At 37.2% G+C, this 12177-nt stretch overlaps 1 protein-coding gene across 1 annotated transcript; it reads right to left on the minus strand.

The window, feature by feature from the left end:
* Positions 1-617: 617 nt before the first annotated feature.
* LOC104613685 (electron transfer flavoprotein-ubiquinone oxidoreductase, mitochondrial) lies at positions 618-10429 on the minus strand (the record flags this gene model as incomplete). The annotated part of the gene is made up of 8 exons (XM_010285655.1): positions 10287-10429; positions 9232-9461; positions 8258-8339; positions 7868-7986; positions 7479-7556; positions 4647-4793; positions 2720-2860; positions 618-761 (listed from the first exon to the last, which is right to left on the minus strand). Coding segments are annotated over exons 2-8 (933 nt in total), but the record flags the coding sequence as incomplete, so codon positions are not given.
* Between the last annotated feature and the right edge of the window lie 1748 nt (positions 10430-12177).

Raw genomic sequence — 12177 nt, forward strand, 5'->3', positions numbered from 1 at the left:
ATTTATATATTTAGAAATACATTTTTAAAAATTTAACCTTTTAGACTTCTTACGGGAACAAAACAAACAAGGTATTTATCTCCCAAGAAAAAAGAAATTCAAAGTTGAGCATGAAAGATGCCAAAGGTATCTGTACCTGAGGAGGTGAAAACATTTACCTGCCAGGCTACATAACAATTTCAGCACCATCACTGACTTTAGGGTCAAGCACTGGAAAGAAGTTCCCCCTGCTAAGATAAACAAGTAATTTGCCCCCCACCCCAAACCACACAGAGTGGTGCTACCCTCTCTTTCCCACGTTCCAGGCACAAGAAAGAATTATCTGTAGCTTCTTTGCTGCTGAACACATTTGATTGCAATATAAACTCTACTTCATATTTCACTTAGAAAGTAAAATGACTATGTCAGAAGATTTTTAGTATGACAGAAACTAAGTCTAGCAAATATCAGCATCCAGCATCCAGCAAGATAATAAGGTTTTTCTGTCCAGCAAAACTTTGGGCCTTATTCACCTTTGTAATAGTTCAGTTGTTTCCCAACAGCATACAACCTGAATCTACAGCACTAAAAACATGGCTATAGAGAACTCAAAGTAAAAAACTTCACGAAAAAGTTACCTGGAAACCACCTTCATTCAACGCTCTGGCACCATAGGCAATCCTTGTTCCACCCTCCAAAGTAGGCTGTACACTAGGATGGTGCTTCCACCTCTGAAACTCCCTAAATGGATTCAAATAGGGGTTTTGATAATCTAAACCAACCTTTAAAAAAAAAAAAAAGTGCAACATTAATGAAAATAAGGTATGAAATGTCAAAAGTTTGACAAGAAAACAAATACATATTACCACATCAACTCTATTGATCAACATCTATTTTATACTAAGTCAACCTCAGGATCTTTCTACTTGGAGAAACTACTGCCAAAAATACATTTTATTAACAGTATAGCAGAAGCAAATCTGAGAATTTGCTACTATAAGACTGTTCTCTGCCCTACCTGAAACCTGAAGCATGGATAATATGTGATTGCATTGTAATCACCTTCCATCTGTCTTTGAAATAAAAAAGTGAAGTTAAATTAAGCATGGAGGATAAGCAAGATAACTTGTTTTAAATTTGTGTTTCAAAACCTTTTTGCCCTAGAAAAGCTGGAAGAAGAGGTAAACAATTATTTCTAGTTATGTCTTTGTGCTCATGTATTTTAAACAGTTCTTCACATCATTTAGCAGAGTCAATTATCATTTCCAATTAGGTGAGACATTGTAATAAAGCACAGGGGAGCAATGACGAAAGCAAAAAATGGGGGAAAAAGACATTGCCCATTGGCTGAATGCCTAGGATTCTTATGCATTTGAGAATTTGCTCAAAGATATACTCTGCATTTCCCATTTTTAATATACTCCCAAAAGAACTTATGTTGCCAAATTTTCTCTTTTGAGAAAGGGATTATTTCTGGTTCCTGTAAGTTTTATTTGAGACAAATAATAAAATATATCATGAGTCAGCAACAAACAGTACCTTGATTCCTCTGGCAGCTCACTGCTTTTACAGCACTGCTTGCATTTACTTTCCTTGCTAGATAAAGCTAATGAACAATATTCAAAATAAGTGCAAGATAATCCTACTACAAGAATCAGCTCAGACTGGCATAGGTGTAAAGTTCAAAGACAAAAAAGTGCTTCTATGTTCACACAAAAGTTGATTTTCTCCTATCGGAACTGGAGATAATATGAACATTACTGATTACCATTCTCTGTAAGAATCAAAGCTCTCTACCCTTCTAAAAACAAACAGAATTTGAATGTCTACTGTCCATACTTACTACTTCTAATACTGGAAATCTGCACAGCAGAAGTCTGAGAAAAGCTAACAAGTTTTTTCAATGTTTCTTAGAAAAACAGACACAGCTTACACACACACTCTGCAATCCTTCTGAAATATAGGAGACCAAAGGGTCACCGCAATCCTATGCTGCTAAGTCCAGACCGTGTCCCTGACTCTTACAACTTCTGTGTGTAAAGCACGTGCACAGGATAAACAGTGCATGCTTCATTTAGGACAGTAGGTGCTAGAAAGACGTTTCCTACCATTGCTCCTTGCATCGCTGCCTGGCAGAATGACACAGTCTCTCTAGTGATCTCAATGCTTCTGATACAGGCAGTAAGAAGGAAGAAGCTGCCTGTCCAATTCAGAAAGACAGTTGCAAAAGAGGGCAAGTCGAATGGGGGTGAAGAATGATAAGAACAAACTAAAAGATCTCAGAAATGGAAGGGATGCTGCTTGTGGAACTGCAGAGTGCTTCCACTTCATACACTTCTCTCATGAAGTGCATAGGCACTCCAGGTTGACACACGAATGAGGAAACTGAACTGTAAAAAGTGCACGTGATTTAGATATTTCCTTAACTTGCAAAAATTTGCAAGCACAGTTTTAATTAACAGTCTGGTTTTGGCTTGACCAAAATTTGTTTGGTTTGCAAAAAAATTTATTTGTAAGTTTTCCATTTTGCTCTTAATAAAAGACACTGGATTAAAGGCAGATTAATATGACAAATTAACCTTCCCTAATATGAGAATAAACACTCTTAAGACTGAGAAAGTACTAAATTTGGTCTATTGCTATTCTTGTGTTTTTATCTTTACATTAAAACAACGAAAAGAAACTGCATAAAAATGAAGACCAAACAAAAACAAGCAAGCATGAAAAAAACATCACTTACCACAAATCCAAGAGCAACTAAAGGTTCATGCTCATTTAAGTGATAAAGAAAGGATCCTCCATATGTATGTCTGTCTAAAGGCCAGCCTACAGTATGTTCTACTCTTCCTGGTTTCCATTTCTTTTCATCAATAGTCCATAACTGAAATGAAGATCACAAAAAAAATTACTTTCTATTGCAAAGTAACGTCCTTTCAATAACACAATAAGAGAGAAACACACAATTAAGCATAGAAGAAAATAAATTTACTGCTATGACCGATGCATAAACTCATACAGCAAAATATCAGGTAGTATAATACTTGTTTTGGATTGCCATTTAAGAATTTCCTAATACTTTTCTTTCTTGAAATGTTGTGCATCAGAAAACATGACTGAGACTCCAGCACTATACCCGAAATTTTCATTCAAACACAAGACCCTTTATGTTAGTGACTTTGGTAGATACTTCTGCTAAGGAACGCAATGCTTAAATTGACTCCTTTCTTTAAAAACTTTATTTTTTCATATGAATCACTGCAATTTCTTCACAAGTTTTGCAAGGTCAGGCTTAACAATATGTTTGAGTTGATCCAAATATTTGCTGTCAAACAGGCTGTCCTCTCTCTGCTCTCTCCTACACATCTCCAGTACTTGTCTGACCCATGATGAACTCACAGAAGCATCTTCACGCCTCTGCTAGTGACTCAATTCTCTGCTCATTTCACAAAACATGTCTTCACCATGGAGTTATGTGCCAGCTACAGTCTGATGACAGAGGGCAGTTGAGCACCATTAGATCAGCTCAAGCATGGAGGACACATTTACATTAGCTTAGATTAAGGAACACATTGTTGAACGGGACTCCTGATTCCTCCCACTTACTGTGCTTTGGTTCACAATGTACAGCAGCCATGGAAGGCATGAACTGGATTACTTTTGCATGAAACTAAACTAGACTGTCCAGAGGTCAGCCTAAAGCATTCCAGTCATGAAAGGGCACTCAGTCCATGGGACTAGACCAGAAAAAGTCCAAGGTAAAAATAACCCTGAAATTTGCATAGTATGGATATCAGCTCATCAGTACCAACTATTTCACTTTACAGATACATTCCTATTGGACTGTACTATTTTCAAAAGCAGACACAGTCTCATCTGGAAGCAAAGGAATTCTAAAGCAGCTAAACACTACTTTAATGACAATTTAGGTATTAGAAATTGTAACTAAGACTATATCATACATAAGAACATTTACAGGTTATTCTCTGCAGAAGTGTAAACTAATTACTTAACAAATATTTTGTAGCTGGAAGTACATCCTTAAAGTAATAAATAAAGAATATGTTATAGTCAAACTCTGAACATATTCTAAAATAATACAGTTCTTTTTCATGAGTCATATTTCCTGAGTATAAAATATTTCAAAAAGGAAACCTGATCCTTATCCCAATTTTATAAGCCCTGTGAAGGGAATTTTTTGGGGAAAAAAAGGTCATCCAGAAGATGAGAGCATAATTTCAGAGAGCATAAGTCATCATCTGGAACAGCCCTTTTCTCACTCATGAATATACAGAAAATCCATAGAAAGGCTTTTCTCCTCAGGTACTAAAATCCCCTAAAATTAGGCAGCATGAGTCCTTCTCTCACTTAGTAAAGGCACTGAAAACAGATTTCACAAATGAATGTAATTTAAAATCAAATTAAGACATTAACAGAGTGGATTCACAGGTACCTCTAATTATAACACATATAGAAGAAGCAGCTGAAACAAAACAGTCACGAGAGTGTCTTCTCTGATCAGCTTCAGAATAGCAAAGATTCTGAATTCTGAAAGTGTAACTCAAAACCTATCATTCTAACATCTTACATAAATTAGCTTGAAAGCAAACAGAAACTACCTTATAGCTTCACAGTATTTTCCATAACTGTTAAAATTATGCAGGTGATACCTCTTTCAGTCCAATGCCATAGCTCTGGGGTTGACATTTCTCCCTTAGATTGTATTTTTTGTACAGCTGTTTGGCTAGATGGCCATGACAACCTTCAGCGAAGACTGTGACTTTAGCATGGAGTTCCAAGCCTCTTTCAAAGGTAGGCTGCAAAAGTAGAGCATTTCATCAGTAGTTAGATCTGTGCCACACCAAACTCATGGCAAGAAACTAGAGGACAATAAAGTGATTTTACACTACTTTGTGCCGCTGCCCAGAACCTACAAACCATTGCAAGCTATGGTTTTAGTCCAGGTTTCTTTTCCACACAACCATGATGCAACCCTGGCAAATCTTGTAAGGGGATTCCAGTAGAGCAACACTACAGTGAATTGCCATTTGTTACTGAGAAAGAGAATCTCTTCCAGATCGGAGGAACATCTGCTCATTCATATGGTGCAAAGAAACCCTGACACAACAAAGAATCTTAACCTATAACTTCACACTTCAATTTTTGCTCACAAAGTCATATCACAATAAAATATTGTTCCCCCTCACACACACATATGACAGAGGCTCTAGCCTCTCTCTCTCTGTCAACAGAGACACCAGATCAGAAAAACCTGCATCACCCCTGCCCCCCAAAAAACCCACCACCTCAAAATAGTTACTATAATATTATACCAATCTTACATGTTAAAACATACAGTAGAATTAAACTAGCATTAAGTATCATTAAAAAAAAATTTCTCATCAAAAATTCCAACAATTAGATTGAGAGTAAGATAAGGGGAATCACCAGACTCACGTATGAGCATGTCACCTCCATATGTGAGCACGCTGGACGAGAATATTACTAGATTATATTTGCAATGTAAGGATAGAACATTCTAAATATACATAATCTTGCAGGGGAAAAAAGGAAAAAGCTTAATTTGAGACAGAAAGTTTAATGCTGAAAAACAGTTTTGGATGAAGATATCCAGCAGTACCCAATAAAACCATCTCAAGGTAAGCCAGCATACATCCAGGAGAAGCTTATTGCTTTGGTTTTAAATTGTCTCTCAGGTGAAATCTGCTTGTAACTTACTGGTGGGAAACCTCTGAAAAAGGCTAGCAAATGAAAACATTCCCTCTAGTCTGGAATTACCTTTTACAAGATTTTGCCAATTTTTTTGTATATTCTTTGAATTTCTGATTGTCAACCTGAAAATGAATTAACCTTACAAATTACTAAGAGAACTACAGGGACATACTATTTGACCTAGAGATTAAAAATATATACTGTCCAATTTGAAGTAGATTTATATAAACCAAACCAATTAACTACAACTCCATAGTGTAAATATCAGAAATTCATGAATTTGAAGCATTTCTGTAATGTGCAAAGCTCTATTTCACAGTTAACCTCCTTCTCCAGCCACTATACAAGGATCAATGTGCAACTTTTTACTATGTATTTTTACCACTGGCATTTTTGTTTGATTGGTGCCGACTGCAAGGTGAAACTCTATTCATTAACCACAGTCTATTTGATTAGGCTCTGTACAAACACATTGAAGATATTCTTGCCTTGAAGGTTATACAAACTACTTTTATTTACCTGAACTGTTATATGCTGGAGGTATTATCAGCTGACCTGACAGTTAAAACACTCAAATATTCAAAAAGTTTGCAGTAGTGGCACACGAATTATGTACATTAAAGAACTTAATAGACACACTCTTCCAGAATAAATGGGGCGGGGTGGGGGGGGAAATCTAGGTTTTGAGGATGCTTTTAAAAAAAAATATCATAGTTCCTTCCCATTTTGAAACAAAATTATTACCACAGCAAGTTGTATGCATTACTTGTGCCTCCTACTGGAGAAAATACATACCGGAAAATGGGAGAGTATCTATACCCTAAGGGAACAGACAATATTATTTGGGAATATTGTCTGTCTTGTAACTTAGAAACTAAATGTTACTAGGAAAATATATTACTTTTCCCTGACACCCCTTCCTCCTCCACTGGCTATATTCTCTTAAAAGAAGAATGAGCCTTTTCTTCTCATCCCCTGCCTTAAATGAGAAAAGTAGCCCACACTTTTATGTGAAAGTAAGTACTTCTTCAAAACTCCATGTAACTAGTAAGAAACCTTATAAAAGAAACTAGATATTAAGAAAACACTTGTAGCCAGAATTTCTGTTCCCAGATAATTCTGTGTGAAAGTCATTCTGAGTTTTTCTGAGATGCCAAATTCTCCCTACGTACTGCATAGGGAAGTCATGTGCTCACCACAGGTTCTGAATTCCACTAAAAATCAGCCAAAGTCTGACACTTAGGTCAGGGAGTCACCTTCTGGATACAGAAATGTGACCAACCAGCAAAAAGGTATAAAGATTCAGTGTGTACCTTGCCCCAACAAAGTAGACAGAGTGTCAGCAAATGTGACTGCAGTTGTAAATATCAAAGAGAACAGATCAGCCAGAAACACACTCAGGTTGCTAGCTACCAGCTGGACAACAGCTTTCTATTTCCCCTTAGCACCTTTTTTCTAGGAGTTCCTGGAATCCTTTCCTTTGTTTCCTGATTTCACATATGCCAAAGCACCCTTACAATATTGCCTTCAAGTCACCCTCAAACAAACCTCCTTTCTAAGAAAGGCTTTTTCTATAATCTCAGAAGTTTATAACATACTGAGACCAGAAATTTCATGGATAATCCATCCGTTTTATATATGGATAGGGAAGACAGGTACTGAATTTTATACTTTTTCTTAAGCTGCAGCAAGACTACAGTAGTAGTAGAAGCAGATACATCACAATTTCCATAATTAGACCCCTAGCAATGGGGAAGATAGCTACTTACTTTGGGTGCTCCATCCTTTTGAATGCCTACATCATTAGTTGCTATCCCTTTCACGCTACCATCTTCATGAAAAAGAACCTTTGGAAATATTTAAACAAACAGAAAAACATTTTAATAACATGTCATTTTAATCCACTTATTAGAAGTTCTAATGCAGAACTTCTAAGCACTATGTCTTTAATGGTCAAACTTGAAGATTACGTATTTGTTAACATACTGTATGATCCACTTGCACTTTGCTGGATTTGAGCCAGGGAATTTAGACACTGAAACACAGTTTTCACAATACGCTTCTGTTAAGAGGAAAGTTGTGAATGTACAAATAATCGGGAGTGGAGTGAAGGGGGTTCCAAAAACACTTTTTATATACATACTGATGTCATTATTACCTCAGATGCTGCATAGCCTGGATAGACCTCAACACCCAAAGCTTCTGCTTGTTCACCTAGCCAACTCACAAAGTGGCCCAGACGTACTATGTAATTTCCATGATTAACCATCGGAAGTCCTAGGCAAAAAAGACGCACACACACAAAACACAGAATGCTAAGCAAAATAACAGAAGTTTTATACATCAGGTGTCATACCTTCTACAGCTACTATCTTCACAGTAACATCACGCATTATCACAGCCATCACCTACATAGACCCTATCACTGTAAGCTATCATTGTTCTACATATGCTTGCTGTACTACGTGTAATCAAAATCATCTGATTCATGGAAAAGTTGAAAAAGACACAGAGAAACATGACTCCCTACCACCTCACTAAACTTTACCTGGAAGAATTGGCACTGGAATTCTAGATTTCTTTGTTAAAATTCCAAACTTGTCTTCAGTTACAGGAGTATTAAGTGGAGCCTACGTAAAAAAAAAAGAAGAACATAGAATCAGTACTGAGTGTTCTGTTTTTCTAGCCAATCCAACAAAAGCAACAACAAATAAAATAAAACAATTGAACTGGCAGTCAAGTAAAGGTTTAATACCTACTTCTGTAGGAAGGTATCACAAGAGAGAAGTAAAGTACTTTATAATGACTACTGAGGCACTAACCAGGTAAGAATCAACACAACTACTGAGGTAAAAAAAAAATGGAACAGGGCCTGGAAAATCACTTGTATAGTTTGCGTGCAGGCTTGTACTACATCAATATTCTAGACCTTTCTAAAGAAGGCAGCTCAGCTTGCATATTTAACCCAGTAAAACAAAACAACTAGTTGACGGCCTATTTCTTGCAGCTCCCAGGTGAACAGCAGGCAGCTGTTCATTTCTTGCTGTCCTCCCTCCTAAAAGCCTCTCAGGCATTCGTTACACCACTATGTCTGCACAAAAATCAGTGTACTATGCACCATTTCCTGAGACTATGAAGATCTACTGTACAGAAACAAGTCTGACATTGCTAAGACTCGACCATGTTACTGCTTGTGCACGAGAGTTGGATTCCGCACAAATGCACTAAGTGTAGCGCATCCCAGGATGCACCAGACATACTGCATATATGCAGTAAGACTGCTACATAAAAGAGAAAAGGCCATAGCATATCTCTGTAGACATAAAAGTTTAGCTTTGTCAAACTAGAGGAAACAGACTAAAAAGATTTACCTGGGGGTTTTTTTGTTTTGTTAGATCAACGTATTTTAAAATGGTATTAAGTACCAATGGTACCAAGGCACTAAGTCATACCAGAATGAGTCAGATATGGTGTTCATTACAAGCTAGGGATTAATTCCAGTGTTTATATGCTCATACATACCCCCCGCTCCTTCCAGTCCGGAAAGAGTTCTTGTAAGGACCTTGGCTCAAGACAAGCACCAGACAGTGTATGCGCACCAATCTGAGAAGCCTTTTCCACCAGACAAACACGTATTTCTTTGCTATGCTCAGCGGCTAACTGTTTCAGCCGAATAGCTGCAGAAAGACCCGCAGGGCCTGCTCCAACAATGACAACATCAGCTTCCTCTGCAAATCTTTCCATGTTTACCCCTTTAATAGAAAAAAAAGATAACAATATAAACCGATCTCTAATTACCCCCAGCCTCTCTCTCACTAAACCTTTCTTTGTGATACTGGCCACTGGGTATCCCAGGAGTATTACTTTGCATAAAAGGAGGCTAAATATTCAATAGACTCCTTACTTCAATACTTTTAAGAGTGCAGAAGAACATTAGCATCCCAGTGTAAAATTAGCTCTTTTTAAGTTGTAAGGAGATATACCATAAAAACCTATACTCAATCTCTATACACCATAAATAGGTATCACCTTAGGACGTTAAACTTAAGAGCCCAGTTGGCTAGCTGTATCAAAGACACTCAGTGAAACTCTAGGTAAGGCAGAAAGAAAAGAAAAAAGGCCCTTAGTCAGAACATGTGACTTTATTTTACACTAATTAATCAGTGCCTTTTATGGAATTGAAGCCATTAAAATTGCTGAATGTAGAGACTGGAATGTCCAGACATATAAATTAATCTTCTTTTCTCACAAACTCTCATGGTCAGAACAACTGAAAGAATCCAACAGATACACACCTGACAGAATTAAATCTTGTTGTGATAGTCACTAAAGCAAAAGCAGCTTATATATTTGCTTTAAATAACTAGGATCAAGTTTAATCTGATCCCATTTTATAGCACTAACGACACCCATTGTGAGATAGCAACCACAAAATTTAATTAATATTGGTACTGTATTTAGGAGTAGAGAATTTCTGTAAAAAGAAAAAAATCAGCAACACATTTCAGTGTCTTTAAAACTGAGCAATAAATTAAATAAATGAATAAGCTTTTAAAGAATGCATTTTTTTCGCTTACCTTCCCATCGTTTGTCTTTGTCCCGAGGATGAATTGTATAATGCGTAGTTATGCGAGGCACAGAGGCAGTAGATGCACATCTCGCGATATGCAGTGGTGGAAGGCAGTCTCTCTTTATCAACTTTATAGCATGAAAGCACTGACGTGCTACAAAAACACGAAACAAATTTGTCAAATCAGTAATTTTCCAAATTTTTTGACTTTTCAGAGACGTAGGTGGCACAACAAATGTAACAGCCCCCACCCCCAAGATTATCAGGTGATGTGAAGATGAGGAACCATAAACACAGATTTTTAAATTTTCAAGTTAGGAATGCGCTGCATAATTTTATATCAGGGGAAAAACAAAATAAAAAGAGTAAAGAGCTTCCCTTCAAGCATTCTTCACATAATACCACTCAATACCTTGGTCAGCCATTTCTGACAGCTGGTGTAAGATAACATGCATGTACACAGGTGAAACACATTTTAAGTTCCTATTCCATTTTGAACTTCAAAAGATTTATTTTAGACTTCATTAAAAGTGATCAAACAACTGCAGAGATAGGACATGCAATTTCATCCCTTCTGACATCTCAACACATGTTGAGACACACAGTTTGGGCTACTGATACTAGACAGTTCATCTAAATGTAATGGTCTACAATAAAAGCTCAGACTTAAACCCAAGTATACTTTAGCCAACTGTATCTAGGAACAGTAGATACAGTTAAACTTTACCTTTGCTGTGATACGTTACATTAATTGTTGCAAGAACAAATTAAAATTTCTTCTTAAGCAAATCTAACAAATGAAAGTTTAAAACGATCAGAATAACAGCCCTTATGAGTCCAACATGTTGCATTCTTGTTCTAGTTTTCATAATTTTTTTTGTGAAAGAGGAAGATATGTGCGATCTGTACTCAGAAAATTAGTATGGTTAGCAGCAAAACTAGTTATAGTTAAAAGGTCTGAGAACTAATGCACCTTGGCAAGTATTCTTCCTTCCTTTAAGGATTCCCCTTCCCTAATATCAGGGGTGAAGAAGCAGTAGAGTATTTCTGCAAAACTACATAAGTAAAATCACCAACATCCTACAACTGAAATGTTTTGTTGAGAATGGTGATTGGCAAGGTCAGCACCAACATCCTCCATTATAACTCTGCACGGTGACAGTCAGGACACTAGTCTCTATATGCAAGGTAGTAAGTATTATCTATGTTGGTGTCTTAACAGCAATTTTATACCTAACCAACATAACTTAAAAGCTATTATCACACCATCTCATGACTCTTAATTATCCTTTACCTGCAACCAGGCAGGATCTGAGAACAAGCAGTGTATTTTGTAAGCATGACAACAACTACACTTATACATAGATATTAAAACATGACACCTTAACTTAATTTTCGAGATACTTTTATTTGAGCAGAACTGATGGTACTATGAATTACATACTACAGTTATTTCACACACACGCGAGAGAAGGGAAATTCAGCTCAGAATACGCCTGACAAAGGGAGGCCCAAACCCTGCACAGGCAGATTCTTCCCAGCGAGTGAACTGAACTCGTGCTACCACGCTACCGAGAGCTTACAGCCTCGGTAACGTCATGTGAAACGTCTGCACGAAGCATCGCATGCAATCTCCAAAAAGAAACCTTACTCTCCCGCAGCTCTTTAGTAACTGCTGTCAGCATGCTGCCTCTACGATTATTTCGTCAGTAAGGGCACACATGCAACTGCTTTATTTTATCCTTTAAAACAGGTAACACGTAGTATCACTCCAAATAAACCTTACATCGTTTATGCACGACGTTACAGAAAAATAAAAGACACTACTAACACACAGGTCAGACTCGGCCAGCGCTCACGCACAGCTCTGCCCTCCCCTTCAGAAGCACCATCAGGGG

Source organism: Phaethon lepturus, unplaced genomic scaffold, assembly GCF_000687285.1.
Source record: "Phaethon lepturus isolate BGI_N335 unplaced genomic scaffold, ASM68728v1 Scaffold49964, whole genome shotgun sequence".
NCBI classification, from domain to species: Eukaryota; Metazoa; Chordata; class Aves; order Phaethontiformes; family Phaethontidae; genus Phaethon; species Phaethon lepturus.